Below are 21,963 nucleotides of genomic sequence, written 5' to 3' on the forward strand. Positions count from 1 at the left end.
TGCACAATAGTAATAGATATAATACCGATCTATAAATAATAATCTACGATATACTCACTAAGTTTGACAGAGCCGTCCATTCCTAAAAGTACATTATCACTTTTGATGTCTCTGTGGATAACCTGGTTGGCATGCAGGAACTCCAGTGCTTGCAAACACTAAAATCAGAACATTTTGCAAATAAATCTTCTGGTTACGAAAATATTATATATTGTTATAGTGTCATTTATTTCATGGCACTTTACATGTGAAAAGGGGTATACATAAGAGAAAACAAGTACAATAATCTTGAACAAAAACGAGTCACTGATTGGTATAAGAGGAGAGAGGACCCTGCCCGTGAAGGCCCAGTGTCTACAAAAGTTGGGTGAGGACAGGTAGGTGAGGACAGAGCTGGTCGCGTAAGCAGTATGGTAGAATGAGGGTTACTGCAGGTTGTAGGCTTGGTCTTCAGGTTCCTTTTGAAGGTTTCCATGGTAGGCAGGAGTCTGAAATGTTGGGGTAGAGCTTCTCCAGAGTAGTAGGAAAGGGGATACACAGGAATAATCTTGTATGCGATTTCGGGAAGAGGAGGAGAGGTTGCGTGCAGGTAAGTACCAGGAGACTAGGTCACAGATGTGTTGGGGGCACATAGGTTGTGGATGGCTTTGTATGCCATGGTTTGCGTTTTGAACTAGAGTCTCTGGGCAATGGAGAGCCAGTGAAGGGATAAAAAGAGGGGAGAAGCTGGGAAAAAACAGAGGAACAAGGGATTACTTGGGCAGCGAAGTTTTAGATTGGTGCAAGAGTGTTAGGCTGGGTTCACATTACATTATATGCGTCCGTTAGACGGACTACGTTACACCGTGGCATAACGCTGTGTAAAGCAGTCCGTTAACGCCGCCATTAAGTCCTGTGTCAGACGCATCGCTAGCGCACGCCCACAATGTGCCGTCATTGAGTGACGGACCCTGGAACGCGTTTCCGGGTCCATCACTGCTAGCACAGATAGAGCTTGTGCTAACAAGCACTTGTGTTAACAGCAGCCCGTTAACACATGCAGGAAGAAGTGATATGGGGCGATAGCTAGACAGAGAAGATGTGTCAGGTGAGGGCTTTTTGAGGGTGGGTGTGATCGAGGTATGCGTGAAGCATGAGGGGAAGACATGGGATGAAGACTGTGGTGAGGTTTGGGATGATGTGGAACGGGATTGGGTCAAGTGCACAGTTGGTGAGATGTAAAGAAAGTAGAGGGGAAAGTTGATCTTCCATAATGGTGGTGAAGCTGGTTTTGGAGGAGGGCGGCTGAATAGTTATGGGGAGGGGCTGTGGGGACTTTAGGCCAAAGCTTTGTCAGATGTTATCAATATTCTTGTTGAAGGAATGAGGCAAAGTCTGCACCCGAGATGAGAGGAGAAGAAAATTTAAAGTGTTATATAGCCTTAAGGGTTTTGAGCCATATCTGTTATGAGAGAAAAGTAGGTTTTGCTTTGCTGCAGCGAGCGCGGAAAGTAGTGAGGGAGTGAATGTGAAGGTAACCTGTCTTGTCAGATATTGCTCTTAACCGTATATCTGCAGATCAATAGCATTAGAAATGTGTCTGTCCACCTTACTAAGGAAGGAGCTCTCGGGAGAAAATAAACTCTCTTTCCAGGGAACCACAGGCTTTCAGTCATGCAGGTTTGCGGATGTGACTATAATCCCTGCTCACGTCACTGAAAGCAGTGACTGTAAGCATGTCCCAGCACTTTGACCAACTGCACTGCTGTAGGTATGTAGGGTACATCAGCCTGCATTTTTTCTCTATTACCCATGTGGCCGTGATAAAGGTCATGTGAACGAATTGTTTGGCTGACCATACAACATTAAAACCATTTTCCTTTGGAATCTGTAGTACCACAGCTCAATTTCTACCACTAAGCACCCAATCTGCTGTTGTGTGCTTACCATATTGTACTACTTCAACAAGATAAAATAGCAACGCTTTAAACCAGCATTGAATCACTATAGATACGGTAAGTTGAGTTTACCAAATCCACATGAAGTCAGTGTATTGTGCCTGTAATATGGTTTATGCTTAGTAAGGTGGATACAACGTTTTATTCCACGTGTCAGAGTATAGAAGAGGTCAGATATGGCCAAACTTTGCTGCAAGTGCTTCTGTGCTCTTCTCGTGGAGTTTCACCATGGTGTGCTTCGGTTACAGCTGTACATACCTCTCTACATACAGCTGCTATCTGTGCTTCATCCATGCAGGTTTCTGTTACAACATCAGTGAGCGAGCCACCGGCCAGGTACTCCATCACAACGAAGAGCTCATCTCCAACCAAGAAGCTGCAAAAAACAAAAGTATGAGACCAAGAGAAGGGGCTACAGAAGAAGAGAATGTCAAGAGACCGGGAGCAGGGGTTAAAGAAGAAAAGAGACTGTACGAACACAGGAGCAGGGGGTACAGAAGAGGAGACAATATATGAGACCGGGAGCTGGGGCTACTAAAGAAGAGGCACAATATACAAGACCGGAAGCAGGGGCTATAGAAGAGGAGCAACAATGTAGGAGACCAGAAGGAGGGCCTACAGGAGAAGAGACAATATACGAGACAGAGAGCAGGGGCCATAGAAGAAGAGACAATATACAAAACCAGGAGCAAGACACAAAGTATGACACCAGAAGCAGGGGCTACTGAAGATAGGTCACAGGCTACAGAGAAAGACACAATGTACGAGATCGAGAGCAGGGACTATAGGAAGAACAGAATTAACAGGGAGCAGAGATCATAACGTTACAACTGTGATGCATCTACAACAATCTACATGAAAGCCTATGAGTTATTCTATTATACCTCACTAGCTCCAATTCTGGTTTAGATATATTAAAAAGCCCTTACCAAACTGTTCAAATTCTGGAATGCGCACGTGAAGGTTATTCATGCATTGGGACAACACATTCTATTAGTCACGTTTGGTGCTCATTAGTGATGACCGAGTATACTCGTTACTTGGGCTTCTGATTGGGTGATCTCCGAGTACTTTGGCATGCTCGGAGATTTAGTTTTCGTCCCCGCAGCTGCATGATTTTCGGCTGACAGGCTGAATACATGTGGGGATTCCCTAACAAACAGGCACTCCTCACATGTATTCAGCCTGTCTAGCAGCCACAAATCATGCAGCTGCGGCGACGAAAACTAAATCTCCGAGCATGCCAAAGTACTCGGAGATCACCCGAGCATGCTCGGGGAAACTGGAGTAACGAGCTCATTTATAGTAATAGCATTTCAGACAATTGGAAACAAATATTTACTGTATATACTAGAGTATAAGCTGACCCGAGAATAAGCCGACCCCCCTAATTTTGCCACAAAAAACTAGGAAATCTTAATGACTCGAGTATAAACCTAGGTTAGAAAATGCAGCAGCTACCGGTAAATGTCAAAAATAAAAGCAGATAAAAATAAAAGTAAAATTAATTGAGACATCAGTAGGTTAAGTGTTTTTGAATATCCATATTGAATCAGGAGCCCCATATAATGCTCCATAGAGTTCATGATGGGCCCCATAAGATGCTTCATATTAAAATATGCCCCATATAATGCTGCACAAATGTTGATTATGGCCCCATAAGATGCTCCATAGAGACATTTGCCCCATACAAGGCTGCACAAATGCTGATTATGGCCCCATAAGATGCTCCATAGAGATATTTGCCCCATATGCTGTTGCTGCGATAAAAAAAAATAAAAAAATATCACATACTCACCTCTCGTCGCTCAGGCCGCCGGCACTTGCTATACTCACCTTCCCCGTTCCACCGCTGAGCGCCGCTGTGTCTTCTGCACTGACTGTTCAGGCAGAGGGCAGCGCGCACATTAATCGTGTCATCGCGCCCTCTGACCTGAGCGTCACTGCAGAGGACGCGGAAGACGGAGCGGCGCCGACGGTGGACCGTGGGACAGGTAAATATGCCCCCGTTATACTCACCTGCTCCTGGGGCGGTGTCCCTGGTTTTCCGGGCGCTGACAGCTTCTTTCCATATTGAGCGGTCACATGGTACCGCTCATTATAGTAATGAATATGCAGCTCCACCCCTACGGGAGTTGAGTCGGGTACGTATTCATTACTGTAATGAGCGGTACCACGGCTCAATCCTCTGCAGCTTTTAATGCAGGTTTAACTCAAACACTGCAGCATTTCAGAGACAGGCAAACCAGATCATATCATATAGCCAGCGCCTGATACATGTGTAGGTATATTTATATATTTGACTAGTGCCATTTTAAATTGTAATAGGTGGGGAATTAGTTGCACCCATCAAATAAAATGAAGGGGAAAATGCGTTTAGATGTCCCCATGAAGCCAGGTTCAGACATCTGTATGAAAAACAAAAATTGTAAAGTCAAAATTGCAGACACAACCGGCTCCGGAGCCGCCTTTTTGTACACGCAGTAGCCTAGTCTGTTATACTGAAGGAAATATTGAAGGCGGCAATAGTTATCATTCCGTGTGGGAAATCACTGGTGGGTACGGGGACATCTTATTTCTTTTACCTATTTAGCACTACCAGCTTAACCTTAGTGATACAAAAATCAGTGAACACGTTTTCAGTGGGACAGTAGACTTGTACCTGTCCAGGAAGTTTACAATATTTGGGTTCTTCAGCTCCTTCATCACAAGAATTTCATTTATGATCAGTTCTTTCTTCGGCTGCTTCTGGAGGTTGATTTGTTTAATCGCAACCTGTGGGGGAAAAAAAAAAAAAAAAACGTACAAAAAAACTGTCAAATTACAAAAGCCATAACCAGCACCCACTTCACATTTTATAGAAGGCATAGGTTTCAAATAAACAGCCCAGGCCATACTGTGGACTGCCGCAGAATGATGGTGTTGTATGAATAGATGCAATAGACTATGCACGTCTTTAGTATTTTTTTTTTCTGCAGAAAAACAGCTGCAAATACTCGAGTGTTGGCAGAAAAAACAATGCGGAACACACACACTTTTTTAGCAACTTTTTTTCTACCCATTTATTTCGAATGAATGAAAAACGCTACAAAGACACTGGAAGAATTGACACGCTGCACATATGAAAAAAAATGGTTTGATGGCTCAAATCCGCAAGCCAAAAATAAGCAGCAAACAGCGTGTGCATGAGGTTTCAGAAATTACATTCACTCTGCTGATACTGTAGAAAGCGGCTTTTTTAAAGGGAAAACAGAGTGTGAACAAGCCCATAATCTATGTTTTTTTTCTACAGGTTTAGTCTTACCTCTTGACCAGTGGCAACATCGATAGCAGTAAAGACAGTTCCAGAGGCGCTAAGAGGACAAGATAAATATGTCAGGGGTACAGTCCTGAGCTTAGCCAGTATTTGCCACATCAGATAGTGATTGGCAGTAAGCAACATAGATCTCTTTAACCCCTTCACACCTGGGCGAATTTCCATTTTCATTTTTTCATCTCCTTCCAAGAGCCACAAATTTTTTTTTACGTCCACATAACCACGAGCGCTTGTTTTTTGCAGGACGAGTAGTCCTTTTAAATGGCACCATTCATTCTATCACATGATGCACTGGAAAAAAAAAACTCCAAGTGCATTGAATTGTTTTTTGGGATTTTTTAGTTACCATAAAAAAAAAATAATAAATAATTTTTTTTTTTCTGTTGCAGCTTTCTGAGACCCAATGTTTTAATTTTCCAGGATCTGGGGTTGTGTGAAGGCTTTTTTTTTGCGCCTTCAGCTGATGTTTTTACTGATACCATTTCGGGCTAGATAAGAGGTTTTGATCCAGTTACTGCAATCTTGATGTGGCCAAAAGAAAAAAAAACAGAACTCTACCGGTTTTGTTTTTTTTTTTCTCGTTAAGCAGTTTACAGATTAGATTCATTTTATATTTTCATAGATCGGACATGAACATAGCGATACCAAATGCGTATTTTTTTGTTTGATTTTTATTAGGGCCAAGAGGGGATAGAGGTGTGATTTGAAAATGCGTTTTTTTTTTTTCACATTTAAATTTTTTATAGCTTTCTACTGTATTTAATAGTCCCCTTAAGGGACTTGAAGCTGCAATTATCTGATCGCTTGTCCTAGCAGAACTGAAGCGCTGCTATGTATAGCAGAAATCACAATCTCCTATGAACACCAGCCACAGGCTGGCTTCACAAGCAATTCACACTAACAGGTACGGGGGGCCATCAGCAGACCACCGGCTGTCATGGCAACTGCTTGGTGCCCTGTGATCAAGTCAAGGGGGCACACTGATGGGTGGGTGGAATGATGTGCCCCGTAACGGTGCGTGTTGCATGTCGTATGTCAGATTGACAGTGGCATTTAACAGATCAACACAGATCCTGAGAACTAAGGCTCCAAAATGTCTCATGCCTCCGGTCTTTTAATTCACTATGGACTGATGCCCATGTACAACATTTCGATGCAGAATGAATTCCGTCATAGTGCTACAGCCCCATTCTTGGGATCAGTGGTGGTCCACAGTTTAGGTGATACCCATTTTATTAGCCAACAAAACTGTTGTAGTAAGGGGATCTATAACCTTGTTGGTACATTTTGGTCAAACATAAGATTATACTTTCTACTTTACATCAGAAATTTGCAAATAAAATGGGAGAGCCCGGGGACTTCTATCTTAAGGACAGGACATAAGTCAGTGTCACAGTAGATCAACTTCTGAGACACCCAACCATGGGAGGACAGGAGGCCATGAAGGGTGACTAGACAATTCCTGCAGGCACTCCCACTTCAATAAAAGAATAATAAAGATCCTTACCCTTGACCAATCTTTTCATATCTGGTGTACTTCTTCTTCGGGTCACCTATGCTCACTATGGTTCCTGGAAAGACATAAGGCGGTGAGAACCAGAATACAAAAGAAGAATAGAAGTCTTATCCGTTTCTCATCTTCAAATTTTCTTACACAATGGGAAGACATTTTTTCTATGTCTAAATCATTAATTTCAGAGCATAAATAGGTAAGTTAGAACCATGCCATCTCAAAACCAGATTCAGAGTATACTGCACAGACAGCACAAGCAAACAATATGGAAGACAAAAAAGGTATTCATGTAATAAAACAAATCTGGTAGATTTGGGTCACATGGTAGCCATTGGGTCACAATGGAGAGAGCCGAGCATGTGGGACGCTGTTCCCAGAACAGGTGCAGGTCCCAGAGAAGTGACCGGCATCCATCAGACATTTAGATGTTACATAGGTTGACAGCCGTTCTTAAATCAGCAATATTTTTTATGGCTAAATTTACTGGTATATCCCCCATCACCATTAATTAACGCATATATACACAAACACATCTATAAAAGCTGCGCACAGCGACATATAACTCACGTAGCTTCTCCATGATCTCATCATCGCTCATCTTGGTCTTCTTCTTCTGCTTGTCCGCATTCCTTGCTGCGCTGTCAGCATCTCCAGCAGGGGGCGGTATTGGGTCAATTACAGATCGGGTATACATCTGGAGGGAAACCGATGAACACGTTTCTTACTTCTCCAAACTTCAGCCAAGCACCTATACCCTGCAGCCCTGCCACCAAGACGCCATACAGCAGGTGGAACATTTATTTTATCCGTCACACGATGGGGACATGCTTTCACGTTTGGAATAGGACAAGAGCGGTGAACAGGTGCCTCGTCTTTAATAGAGAGATGGTTGCAATTTCATATGGCTCAGCAGGTCCCAGAGGAGGGAGCCCCATTCATCAGGAATATCTGCCATATTAAATGGATGTGCCATAAAGGATTTTCAGAAGACAATTTAACCCTTTGAAAGCCATACGTTCAAGCCCAATTAAACTCATGGCTCGCTCTCAGTTCCTACCGATTTTGTATGTTCGGGTCGCGGAGCAATAACTGGAGGAACAGGATCATCGTCGTCATCATCCTCTGCGGTTCCTCTTGTAGGCTCAGATCCTTTAGCATTTGGCTAGGAAGAAAAAAAAGAAACATCACGTATGTTCAAATATGCAGAGAAAAATCTGCGGTGCCTCACAGTACCAGCATTGTGGGAGTGATATTACAAAATGTCATCCACATAATGCGCAGAAAATCTGCAGCAGAAGATGACCGTCGCTGTGCGGCTGATATTTACATCACGTCAAAGAAGCTGCAGACCTTTCCCAGCAGACACGTGACTTCTGTAAGAAACCACTAAATCTGCTGCAGAAACCCCGAAGCAGACACATTTTGCATGGATACCTTTGACATTGATAGAATTATTTTTATTAATATTTGTGGCAGTTTTGTGGGATGCATGTCAGACAGCCTCACAGCCAGCTATTTACACAGGTTGTATAGACTCCGTAACAGGTAAAGAAGTTTTAATCAGTATATAGAAACTTGATTTATTTTACATTTAGGAAGTGAAAGGACAATTATTAAAAAAAATTAAATGCAAAAGGTATCCATAGTCACGCAAGTCAGTAAATATCTGCAGACATGATGCCCGATGTGGAGGGTAGAGAAACTGAACTCCCCTTTAACCCTGTCATGTAAGCATAAAGGTGAAAATGTCCCGATACTTACTGCAGGTGACACGCCAGAAGGGAGGCCATCTTTATCTGAATAAACAACAAAAATGCTGTTAGGTGCAGTCAGCTGTGGAAGGAGTGGGGAATACTACAGGAAAGGTAGATTTGGCAGCTGCTCATTTTCCGTTTGGCAGAGAGGACGACATGTTACACCTGTGGTGCAGACCACTCACCTGGGGCGGAGAAGCTCAGGTATTTCTGTTTCGCGGTGTCCTTGGAGTCGTAGAACTTTAGCACGTCCAGCACGGCCTGTGGGTTCTTTTTCTGTTCGAGCTTGGTGATGTTTGAGGTCTGCAGCAGCCGTGCCCATTGCTCTGGCATTCCCTGCACAAAGCCACATGGAAAATGACATTGCTACATAACCGTCCATGGTACAGAGAACTGGAAATCTGCTTTGTTTAACCCCTTCCCAACTTAAGACCGTACCAGGCAGATGTCAGCTGTAATATACAGATGGAATCTGCCTGTAACTACAACGACAGGAAACCAGCCTAGTGGTTGGGAACGCCAATGAGCAGAGGAAACAGAGCTGTGCTCCTTTTTTTCCTCATAAATTGGTGGAGGTCCATGAGAGGAGATTGCCACCAGTCATGAAGTGATGGAATATCCTGATGATAGGCCATGACTTTATAGCATGGGAATTCTCCTTTACTGCAGTTTTGGGGGGAGCCTTTCCTTTTAAGTTCTTGTGCATGGACGTAAAGCCTACAGTGAATACTGAAGAGGGTAAGATACATCTTCCCGCTGGCATTATGGCATCTGGTCCTGGCAGACATGATTGATGTGTCTCTGTAAGCCCATTCTATGTGCAGTGATCACCCATATAACTTACGGTAAACTCTCCAGTCACGGCATCAAAGCCCACGTGTATAGTGTGCTCAAAGTCGGACGGCGGGGAGATCTCGGGACGTTCTTTCTTCTTACCCACTGTGATTACATAAAGAGGTAAACGTCTTACAAACTCATTAAAAATACAAATAAACATACATCCAAATAAGCTACTGTGATCACACACACAACAGTCCCCAATCTCAAGTTATCCACCAGGAGCAAATACATGTAAAATAACAATCAACCTGCAGCTACGGGGTTAATTTGCAGGTTAAGAGTGTTTTGATTCTGGCACCGTAAGCCCAGATGGCGGCAGCCCCAGTCTGTGTATAGAGAGACAGCAGTAACAGACCCCGTCACTGACTGACAGCCGGTATAGCATTAGAGCAGAGAATCGCTGGTTACTAAAAGATAGAACAGTACCTCTTTTAAAGGGGTTGTCCACTTTTATATTTTTAACTTATTCAGACCCTTATAAAATAAACGAAGGAAGCAATGTTTGCTTGACTGACCACCTGCCACTCCTGTACTGAAGCGGCTTGGTCCCCTGCTGGTCTCTATTACTGCCGTGCCTATAGGGACAAGTGACCCCTGTGAGACTGGCTGAGCCGTCATTACCCCTGTGTGTTGAGAGTAATAAGAAGTTGATCCCAGCAGGGAACCCGGAAAGTGTCAGATTGGGAGTAGCAAGGTATTAGCAACATGAGTCAGGTTTATGTAATGTAAGTTTTTTTTGTTTCTTTTTTTTGGCATTTACAGATATTCATCATGAAAAGAGACAGTCTCTGCTATATCTACATAAACCCTACATTGGCATTGTATATTTAAAACGGGTTGTCCAGTCAAGACAACTGTCTATCTGCTTTATGATTCCACTACCGAAGTCATAAAACGGAGGGATCCTGCATGACACAAACACCCCATACACAGCCAGATCTGTCTGTGATCCATGACGCCCCATATCCACCATGCAATACAATATAGCCCCCCATAGAGGAGTGACTGCTGCTCACGCATCCCCTGCCAGATCACAATGGAGGGAGGGTCCGATCCCTTCAGCGTGTTAGCGGATGTAAACTACTACAGCCCCTTATGTGCACATGTCCGCTCACCTTTCTCATTGTAAGAGAAGATGGAGATGATTTTGTTTCTGGAGGATTTCCTCTCTTCGGGGATCAGTGGCAGAGGCTTCAGGCTATGGTTGCTGGACAGAGGGTCTTTTGTCCCAGAGCTGAAGACGGCGCTGCTCATCCGCACTGGGGGGGCCGGAGGCTTATCTTCGAGCTCTCCATTATCAGACATGGTTTATGCAGCTGACAGAGACCTAAAGTGGAAAAATATATAAAATATACAGTCTGTCACAATACTTTATACACTGACATGACACAGCAATAATACAAATCTTTGGCAAGTCAAAGTGACATAAAATGAGGTTTTTCACTTCAAGAAAATAAACAACAGAGCAGATGCTCCCCTGCCTGGGTCCAGTGCTGGCTCCCGGCTACTGCTCGAGTCGCAGCGTTTTGACTGCAGCGGTGACATCCACCTACTGTGTAGCTCCCATTACCGCTGTAGCCAATCACTGTGCTTGGGCAGCTCATGTTGCCTAACTCAGCGTCTGAGCTCCGCGGCCTACTACAGCGGTGACGGGAGCTGTCACTCCGAAGTCACTGCTGCAGTCAAAACACCAAGACCAGGGCAGCAGCTGTGAGACAGCCATGGACCAGGGGAGGGGGTTCAGCTCTGTTATGTTACAGCTTTTGGGGGTTCCTGAAAGTGGCAAAATCCCTTAAACCAAGCGTCAAGTAGTAAATGATGCAACCAGAGAATCTTCAGAACCGGCGATCATTCTGTCTGGCTCACATTACCAGTCATTAGGTTGACCAGAAGTCTAAAGGCCCCGTGCAAATTGGATCATTTAGCCGACCACCAACTCACCCAATCTCCCCATAAAAGAGGCGGCTCAGTTGAGATTTCCTGTGTTCTCTGCAAAATTCTCCCAGACAACGTCTTGTCTCAGCACTGGAGAAAAGGATCGGCCCTGAAATTCCAACAGCTGGATCCCCCTAGCACCAGCTATGGGAAAGGGGGTGGGGAAGAATTGGGAGGCCTCCATATAGATCAGACTATCGGACAACTATAGGCTAATGCAGTGTTCCCCAACTCCGGTCCTCAAGAACCACCAACAGGTCATGTTTTCAGGATTTCCTTAGTATTAGCCAGGTGGTTATGGCAGTACCTGGACAGGCAAGAATTCCATCACCTGTGCAATACTAAGGAAATCCTGAAAACATGACCTGTTGGTGGCTCTTGAAGACAGAAGTTGGGGAACACTGGTCTAATGTGTATGTGTGTGGAGTTCAGACGACTACAGTCTAATGCGTATGTGTGAGGGGGATCAGCACCCCATAGTCTAATTCGTATGTGTGAGGGGGATCAGCACCCCATAGTCTAACGCGCATGTGTGAGGGGATCGGCACCCCATAGTCTAAAGCGTATGTGTGAGGGGAGCGGCACCCCATAGTCTAATGCGCATGTGTGAGGGGATCGGCACCCCATAGTCTAAAGCGTATGTGTGAGGGGAGCGGCACCCCATAGTCTAAAGCATATGTGTGAGGGGATCGGCACCCCATAGTCTAATGCGCATGTGTGAGGGGATCAGCACCCCATAGTCTAATGCGCATGTGTGAGGGGATCGGCACCCCATAGTCTAAAGCGTATGTGTGAGGGGAGCGGCACCCCATAGTCTAAAGCATATGTGTGAGGGGAGCGGCACCCCATAGTCTAATGCGCATGTGTGAGGGGATCGGCACCCCATAGTCTAATGCGTATGTGTGAGGGGATCAGCACCTTAGTCTAATGTGTATGTGTGAAGGGGTCACATGACTACAGTCTAATGTGTATGCGTGAGGGAGAGGGGGGTGGAATCAACCCCCTAAAGTCTAATGCGAATGTCTGAGGGGGATCAACCCCCTATAGTTTAATGTGTATATGTGAGGGGATTGGCACCCTATAGTCTAATGTGTATATGTGAGGGAATCAACCCCCTATAGTCTAATGTGTATGTGTGAGGGGATCGGCCCCTCCACGGCTTCCAAGTAACCACTTAGCAGATACTGAACATTTTAAGGTTTTCTGACATCAACATATAGATTCAATTCATTCCCTAAAATAACAGTGCATTGAGACGTGCCAATTTCATCTCATCAAGTGCAGCTTAACGAGTGACCGTCACCTTTTTAACAAGTCGCTCTGCGCTTCTTTTTTGTAATATGATCTTTCTGTCTCCATATAGTATGTTATTGGCAGAACACTTCCTATTTACTGTGTGCGATGTCCTACCGAGGACAATTACATTTTTGTAATCATGAACGATCCAACACCTGATGAATGAGCATTTTGCTTGTACGTTGGGCGATAACCGGCATTTTTTCACAGCCATGTATTTGGGAACAAGTGCTTGTTCAATCATCCAAATCCATGAAAAAGCGTCAGCAAACATGGACCTTCACTGCTGTGCTAGATCAATCTATATACTATAGAAAAACCTATTCCCATCATTGTAATCACACGTGCAGTTTTGCAGCCAGATATTTTACAGTAAGGCCCTGTTCACTTTACTTTGTCTAAGGCTTTTAACAGCATTGCCAACCGGATGTTACTAGAAGCCTTCCTGTCATGCCTCCAATACAGCTGTGAAGATACCAAAAATAGAATTGGCCATTATACTATCAGGACCTTTTTAGGAAAAAAGAACATCTAGGTACCGGCTCATTCACAAGTCCGTTTTTCTTCAAGTGAGGTCTATCAGTAATCTCCGCAGATAGAACTCATACCTTTCAAAGTCTATAGGGTAATTCACATGCCCAAAATTTTCTAATGGTCTTGGTTATTTGCCTCCGTATTTTGTGCAGTACCTTGGTTTTGCAAAATGCAGCATGTCACTTCTTTCAGCGTTTTTCAGCCTTTGAAAGCATTGAGTGGTGAAAAAAAAAAATGATGAAAAAAACCCCCAAAACACAGGTATCTGGTTTTTCTCCTTTTTTGGTGTTAAAACCTGATGAAGTAGAATCAGATTTTTGTGGGAGGCACTAAACTATCAGCATACACAAGAGACAAAGGTAACCTGACAAAACCGCAGTTTATTACTGCCAAGAGAGCAGGTTTTGCCTGGAAAAAAAAAAAGGCACCAAAAACGCAACTTGTGAACATAGCCTTACATCACTATTTCTATGTCAAAACTAGGAATGTGTATTATAAAAAAAACAAAAAAAAACACAGAACTGGTGTAAATCTTTCAATGATCGTTCTTCCCTGTATGCTCCCTACTCCAGGTTTTGCCATACAAACGCTGACACAAAAATAGTGACGGGTGAATTAGGACTTACAGGGTTTGTCCTCTTTTAGAATATGTATTGCCCTATGCAGATACAATATTAAAAAGGACAAATCGAGCTTTTCTTAACCTTCCCGGGACCAGCACTGAGTCTTCACCGCTGCCCTGGTCTCTGCGCCATTGCAACAGTGATGACACGACGGCGCCACTGCAGCAGTGATGACACGACAGCGCCGCTGCAGCAGTGATGACACGACGGCGCCGCTGCAGCAGTGATGACACGACGACAACACTGCAGCCAGTCATGGAGCTCAGCGGACAGCATGCGCTAATACTGAGGAGGCTGAGTAAAGTTTAGTACATTTTAAAACTATATCAACATATGGCAGAAAGTTTTGTATATCAGGTGTATTGCCCATGATCAGACAAAGGTAGACTTATCGGATTAGTCCAGTCTGCAAGTTTTGGACAGGTCCATGACCTTCCCCCATGTATACGTAAACCGTATTATTTCCATGAGAACCTGAGGTCCTTTTGGAGAATCGTCCGTGTGCTGTACAATATGCTGTGCACAGACACTTACACCTCTGTGAATGTGACCTAATCTGGAGAGAACCCTGGCGATATCGTGCGTCATCTCCGCTGGGGATTACACAGCAATGTGCAGGCTTCTTTATACAAGGATTAGACCATTGTGCCCTTCCTGAAGCGATACGGCCACATTGTACGAGTTACACATTACACATGGAGGGAAACCACCTCTGCTGACAAGTTACTGGAAATACGAAGCGTTAAGTATCGGTGCCTATTGTGGAGAGACACGTCTGTGGAGGAAGTGGCTACAACAGAAAAAGCTGAAAGCGGCCAGACCAACGCGGCGTCACTGTCAGAAGTGGCAGGTTAGAAGGTCGCAGGGAACAAAACCCAAGAACCCAATCAGAAAATAACAATGTGCACACTATGTCTAACAGGTGGATCCAATCCCACCTGAAAGGGTGCTAGAAAAACGCAGAAAATAAAGAACAGCTGGACCGCAATGGCCGTACATGTGTCCCGTCTTCTGCAACTTCTCTGAAAATCGCTCAAATGGACCTGATTTATCTTCAGGGGGCTTCTGCTTAGAAGTAAAGAGAATCTTATATATGAAAAGGTTTTGTTTTTGTTTTTTAAGTCAAGAGTAAAGACTATGGAAAAATGATACAAAATGTGTCTAGGAAGACAATTTAGGAAAAACACTGCCTGTGTTCTCCTAAAGAATCTGTCTATAGCAAAAACAGTGCAGGTACAGTGTCATCTTAGACACAGTGTTAGTGGACAGATACAGGCTGTCTTGGGGTATGTGCACAAACTCACAGGCAGCGCAGCCAGCTGCTTCTCAGAGGGAAGGATTAAAGGTTTTTTTCCCCCAAGAACAAAGTATATTTTAATCAACAGATCGTGGAATAATAAATTTCCACAAATGGATGTGATTAAATAAAATGTTCCTGTGCTGAGATAATCTTATAAATGTGCCCCTGCTGTGTACTGTGTAATGGCCGTGTGACTGTGCAGGAACATGGTCTGATCATACCACAGCTCCTGGGCAGAGGAAGAAGCAAAAGAGTATACAGGCAGGACAGCACGGGATTAAAAATGATTCTGTGAGGTAAAACATATGTCACTCATGGCTGTTTAAAAACATTTTAACTCCCAAAAAGAATTAGCTATGATCCCATGCTATCCTGTCTGTATACTCTTACTTCCTCACCTCGTATAGAACCGTGGTATGATCAGATCATGAGCTGGAGCAGCTCTGCACGGTCAGACACAGCCATTACACAGTACATAGCACGGACACAACTGGAAGATCTCGGCACAGAAACATTTTTATTTTAAACACCTCAAATTGTGGAAATTATTACTCCAAGATTAATTAAAATGTGCTGTGTTCATGGGATAACCCCTTTAAAGCCTTAGGCACTTAAGACCATGTTGCTTGTCCTCTCTTGGACCATACGTGGTAGTTACTAATCACTACATACCGGGAACACATTGCCAAAACCTGCCGATTTGGAGATGCTCTGACCCTGTTCTCTAGCGGTCACAATTTAGTCCTTCATAAAAAGAACTATTGTTGTACTGGTCCATATCATCAGCTTCCAACACATCAATTTCAAAAATGGACTTGAAAAATATTTAGAATTGAGAGTCCTCAGTAGTTGATACCTTTTAATGGCTGACTGAAAAGATGGTGACAAATTGCAAGCTTTCGAGACTACTCCGGTCTCTTCATCAGGCATAGACTAATACAGAATCTGAAGAGTCACATTTATACACAACAGGGCACAGAAATAATGAAATCGATAAGACAGGTGACGTGAAGCAGAACCACCATTACGGGAGAAGGATAAACAGTTGTGATTCTCTCTGCTCACGAGGGTTCACAATCTACAAAAGATGGTTGAGGATCATGAGTTTATACTCCCAGATCTTGCTGTCTCTCAGATTTGAAGTTATCTTTTATTGTGTGGCAATGAGAATTCACCCTTGTTCTAAGCTTTTGCTCTGCATACAAACCCCCAGTTGGACATTTAGCACAAATAAATAAGTAAACCACATTAGATGTGATGCAGCTGCAGATTTATAAAGCCAATACAGTAAGAAGCTGCAAGGTTTGAATGGAAAATCCACTATTTTATTGTCCCATGGGAACGTACCTTAAGATTTCAATTTGGGGAGGCATCCGGACTGCAGCTTAAAAGGTAACCCAGGACCCAACAGGTGATTCATGCTGCCCAAACCAAGGCTGAGAGTATCACACACCAGCTGTTATGTCAGCCATGTGGGCTTTACTCTGACAATGCAGAATTTCAAAAAACACAAGCTATCATTTAAAACCAAAAAAACGGCCAGGAACAAGGTGACCAACACAACGAGTCCAAGAAGCAGGTCAGAGGGAACTCTCTCCGCCCTGGTCACCTTTCCATGGTTTTAGTTTCATGTGGCATGTAGTTTGGACAGAATGAATCTGCTGTCAGGTTTCATATATCGTAATGGGCATGTACGGTGATCTCTGGCAGCTCTATGGACCACCACAGGATAAATGCCTCTGGGAAAATACACGGTCTGAGGCAGCACATGTTGGAGCACGCGGTGGCATTTTTTACCCTAGACTACCCAAAAAAACACCTTCTGTGTCCCTGTATGACTAGCATTTTTTTTTAATGTTTTTACGATCTCTATTCATTGGTGCACATCCACATGTACCTTTACTGCAGTGTAGGGGTCCCGTGGTGTAAACCTTCAGTTTAATGCTACATTTTGTGGAGCTGCTGTTGGGTCCTGTAATTGGATGCTCATGATAAATGACAGATGTGCATCTGATCAATAGAAATCAAGACCTGTCCACATATCACAGGGGAGATGGATTGGACGCTTCTGTAACATTTGGCAATGAAGTCCACAACAACATCCTTCAATGATAAAAATGGCACATGCGGTAATTCAGAAAACTACTGCCCAAAATCTCTTATGAGCAGCCACCTCTCACCGGTCCCGATTATCGTGCACGCACCGGGCGAATGTGCAGCCGTGACATCATTAGCGCCCCTCTGCTGCAGAAGTAGGCGGTGCAAGGCAACCCCAAGTGCCAAGAACTTTATAGAACTGCAGTCCCTGGTGAACAGTTCCCGATGTACAGACTAATTTCATGTACAGTGATGGGATTAGTAATGCTGTGATTCACAAGCTACAAGTCCTGTACGTGCAGGTCCTACACACCTGTACATTCCTCCTCTCTCCTAACACCCAGATCTTGGGCTATGGAGGGAGTTAATGTAAGAAATCTGGTTGCATAAGATAAGGAGAGACATCTATGAAGTGGGATTAACTAAATCATTACCAACTGGGGGAGAGAAAAAAAACCTCCTTTTTTCACATTTTAGACAATCCCTCTAGTATACAGTCAGCTATAATAGTATACAAAAGGGAACCAGTCATTAGATTAACGCTTCGCAACTCGAGTCAGGCACGTTTCACTCCATTACCGTGGCTTCTCAGAAAAAAAAAAAGAGTTTGCAAACCAGCTGAGGACTATAGGGAGACACCCAACTTGTCTACTGGTCCCCAGCTGGCTTCTTCCTGCCCCGCGCTGTTTGTGAGTGACGGTAAGACATACCTGGGTGCGAGGCTCAGATTCATTATGCCTGTGGTTAGGGCAGCGTCAATCACGTCAATGACAGGTTCCCTCTAAAGAGTCGAGAATCAGCTATCAATGTGCAAAACTGCAATATGTGGATGGCTTTTACAGCTTATATTCTACCATATATCCCCGATCTGTGAAGCTGGGGTCAGCTCCCAGAGGAATAAGGCCCCGGGTGTCTGACAGCCGCTTCCTCTCCTTTCCCCATGCAGAATACATGCACGCTCTGCTCAGCTGAGCATACATGTGTACAGTCCGGAGAAAAAACAGTCACCCACACAAGCGTGGAGCCGACAGCCATCTAAAAGGGTAAGCGCCCACTGAGTTATTGGAGCAGAAACTCAAAATAATCCTCGAAAGAGAGTTTTGGCTCCAAAAACTCAGCAAACAGACTTCATCCCAAGGTGCGCCGTCAGCTTTGTGTGTGCCGCCAGCCTTACTGTTGTTTTGTGTTATAAAACAGAGTTCAGTATTTATGTACTGTACACTCAGCTTTGGTTGGATGCACTGAATAAATTCAGGATGGCAGAGCTCTTCCCAAATGCCCACTCTTCCTAGCTGCTTCATTCTGGGAAACAGGTCACATCTGTATGGCAGGAATGCACACGTGGAAAAGCAGAGCTGCCTGCGCTCAGCCGTGTGCGGAGGAAATCCTGCCGTGATGACAGCTCGTTTCACAACGCCAGTTACACACCACCTCTAACTGCAGCACAGGCACAAACTACACACTCAAAAGCCACTTGGTAAATGTATAGATCTGCAGGGATTAAAACGGTTCAAAAAGCCTGATCCCATAGGGGTCAAAACAAGCGGATGTGCATCGGAGCCCTGTGCTGGCGACAGACGCCTGGCATTCCCCTCAGAAGAATCAATACAATTTTTCTCATTGAAACCGATTTGTGTTGCAAGAAATATTTGGATAGAAGCAAAAGAAGATAAAGATAAATGTATTTACATGTAAATACAGAATTTGCAAAATGAGCCTGAGTTCACAAGCTGCACATGCTGAGGTCGCCATCACTGTGGATAAAGTCCGCCACAGAGCACTCTGGTGCAGACCGCATATGGCACGTGTACAACATAAAACCCAAAATCAGTGCCACACAGGGCTGTGGAGTGGGAGGCCATTTTGGTGGAGCCGAAGTCATGGAAATCGAGGAGTCGGAGGTTTGGCTTAATGATTCCACAGCCCTGGTGCCACGCATGGCCTCCCCACACAAGACCCCACTCGCCAGGATTTGGCTGTGGATGACACATCCCAGCCGGTGGGATGTCAATCAAGCCAAGAATGGAACCAAACTGCCTTCTCCCATATAGCAGAACCCAGATGACTCTTGAGATGTAATCTATTTACACAGGGAAACGCTGAGGATGGTACACTATCTAGTACGATGGAGGTTTAGGGTGAGAAAATCCAGTGACAGGATGGGAAGATAAAGTGCCAGCGGCTGCCGTATATTTGCAGTGGACATGAATGGGCCCGATGGGCACACAACCCAGTTCTCGTTCTGGCACAGGTATAAATAGGCATCCTACCTGAAGTTCTGGATACAAGGTTAGAACAAAGCCGCGAGATCCGGACCACACCGTAAACCATGACTTTTGCCTGCAGGTGCACAAACAGCAGGTCTCATCTGCGCCCCATAATGAGTGTAAAGTAAGCTCAGCTCAACAGGAAAAAGGATACCGGCTCCGCAGCCTAAGAATGTGTATATAGAAGGAAGTTCCCTGCAGGATTTCCTATTACAGAAGCACTTACGCTCCCTGTGCACAGGCATAATTAGACTTACAGATGACGAGACTCCTCCTCGGTCGGCCTCAAACACGCACTTCAGGAAAACAGGTCCAGGCACTGTGATAAATAAAAAGGGCTCCAAACAGACCCATTACCAAATAAGCGGCAGTAAGCAGGGTCCCAAGCTCCGCACAGCTCAGCGTCCCGGGACTGGTGTCTGCCCCCACAGATCTGCAGAGGGGTCAGTGTGGGGGATTATTCTGTATACAGCTGGGAAGGGGTGAGCGGATTGGTGATGTACGTGTGGATCTGTGTACTGAACGCTCACCACATTTACAGCACAGCTTTTATTCCTGATGGTAGGCTTACTGCACACACAGGAGGGACATGTATTTGCAGCTTCACTGCGCCTTCTAATCAGAGGGTCATTATGATCTCACATTACCAGGGTAATCTGCCAAAGAAGCAAATGCGTTACCCATAGGTGAAAGCAGCAGGAACTCAATACGGTATGTGTGCGTGCTAGGTAATAGCTGTGTGCACAGACCCTGTATAGAGGCTCTACAGGTCTGGATTAAGTGTGCCGCCATATGGTGCTCATGATAGGCTATGTGCACACAGGTTGGATTTTCCAAGCATAAAATCTGCAGCATTTTGCAGAGGAGATTAATCATGCAGTGTGTCAATTTAGGATTAGGATTTTCAGAGGATATTTTGCGATGCAAAGATTGAAGTCTGGCCAAAGCATTTCCACAGCAGAATCTGCAAGAATTTCTGGATCAGCTGTGGACTGCCCACTGTGGGAATTCAGCAGTGGAAACGTCCCACGAGTAGAATAAATGTTGGTAGCTTCTTCAACATGTAACAGAAAAAAGTTACATGGAAATACAGTCATGTATAACACGGCTGAGTGCTATGTGATAAAACATGACAGCACTGGTCCAGTGTTATGGGGAGCTCAGATCGGCGATTCGGCATGATAGAACAATGGCAGCATGCTGCGAATGGCTGCGAGACTTGGCTCACCCATACAAGTCTATGGGTGCGAGTGACAACACACAGCACTCTTATCATCCAAGTGCAGCGCAATATAAGCCGACAGCAGAGGAGATGGAGAAATTCATTTTCCGCCTCCTCCTCAGCTGTGTGATAGGATCGGAGCACAGAGCTGACACTCAGCAGAGCTGGAGCCGAGGGTCACTACCATATCCCTGCGGATGAGACTCCAGCCATATAGCTATACGGTACACAGCCTTGTCCAGTGATGGTGCATTATTGATTTATGCTAAATAATTCCTTATGGCAAGTGCTTTAGTCTCTGAAGAAGAGATGATTGGACATTTGGCCAAGTCGAGGATTTGCAGGATATATTGAAGTCGGGGTAGGGGTGGGGGTAAAGATTCCAAGATTACATATTTTCTTCTGTGTCATATATCCGTCCCAGAACACATAAGGAGATCACCTATGTAGGCAATAAACAGAGGAGTCCAGCCCCCTTCTCTACCCGCAACACAGATACAACCTGCACATGAAATACCAGAAACAAAGTGTAAAAAGTCATCATGCTCCTGAATGGCAGCGCACCGTCCTGGTTACAACAACCTGTCTCTCCCATAGTGGTCCGGCCAGTAGAAAACAGAGAAACTGGTGCAGAAATGGAGTCATATCCAGGAATCCAGAGACGGATGAAACGAAACAGAGGAATGTGAACACTGATGATCCCGTCCTGCTGCAGACTCAGTATACGCACGGTCTGCAAGAACAAACACTGGGATTGTGTAAAGGCCAAATTCCAACCATCCCGCCCTGTTACCAGGTAGTCAGATTACAGCACCATGAGAGCAGGTGGAGTGCAGCCCACAGGGGCGCCGATGTGAGAAGATGGGAACCTCCTCTGTACACTGCGCCGTCAGACACACCGGTGTGAGAAAACAGGACTACAAGCAGCGAGTGCACATAGCTGCCCACATCTGCCAGGCACCCCATGGCACTGTATGTACAGAGCTACCGGCGCCACCCCTTGAATATTATACAGGAGCTTCTCACAAAATAGGAATATCATCAAAAAGTTTATTTCAGTTATTCAATCCAAAAAGTGAAACTCCTATATTACATAACGTCATTACAGAGTGATCTACTTCAAGTGTTTATTAACTGTTAATGTTGATGATTATGGCTTACAGCCAATGAAAACCCAAAAGTCATTATCTCACTAAATTAGAATGCTTTATAACACCAGCTTGAAAAAATGATTTTAAAATCCAAAATGTTGGCCTACTGAAATGTATGTTCAGTAAATGCACTCAATACTTGGTCGGGCTCCTTTTGCATCAATTACTGCATCAATAT

At 44.6% G+C, this 21,963-nt stretch overlaps 1 protein-coding gene across 2 annotated transcripts in view; it reads right to left on the reverse strand.

The window, feature by feature from the left end:
• Window positions 1-21,963, reverse strand: part of PAK2 (p21 (RAC1) activated kinase 2) — a 52,853-nt gene that overhangs the window by 7,799 nt on the left and 23,091 nt on the right. The window contains exons 1-12 of one of the 2 annotated variants that reach the window (XM_077291226.1): window positions 19,416-19,538; window positions 10,476-10,687; window positions 9,365-9,459; window positions 8,706-8,856; window positions 8,528-8,562; window positions 7,824-7,928; window positions 7,334-7,460; window positions 6,761-6,824; window positions 5,242-5,290; window positions 4,600-4,712; window positions 2,196-2,313; window positions 59-158 (exon numbers count right to left, since the gene is read on the reverse strand). In XM_077291226.1, coding sequence (XP_077147341.1) covers window positions 59-158; window positions 2,196-2,313; window positions 4,600-4,712; window positions 5,242-5,290; window positions 6,761-6,824; window positions 7,334-7,460; window positions 7,824-7,928; window positions 8,528-8,562; window positions 8,706-8,856; window positions 9,365-9,459; window positions 10,476-10,665 — 1,147 coding nt within the window. In that variant the 5' untranslated portion in view covers window positions 10,666-10,687; window positions 19,416-19,538. Of the gene's footprint in view, window positions 1-58; window positions 159-2,195; window positions 2,314-4,599; window positions 4,713-5,241; window positions 5,291-6,760; window positions 6,825-7,333; window positions 7,461-7,823; window positions 7,929-8,527; window positions 8,563-8,705; window positions 8,857-9,364; window positions 9,460-10,475; window positions 10,688-19,415; window positions 19,539-21,963 lie in introns of those variants that run through there. The other variant, XM_077291225.1, reaches the window with a different exon arrangement.

Source organism: Ranitomeya variabilis, chromosome 2, assembly GCF_051348905.1.
Source record: "Ranitomeya variabilis isolate aRanVar5 chromosome 2, aRanVar5.hap1, whole genome shotgun sequence".
Classification (NCBI taxonomy): Eukaryota; Metazoa; Chordata; class Amphibia; order Anura; family Dendrobatidae; genus Ranitomeya; species Ranitomeya variabilis.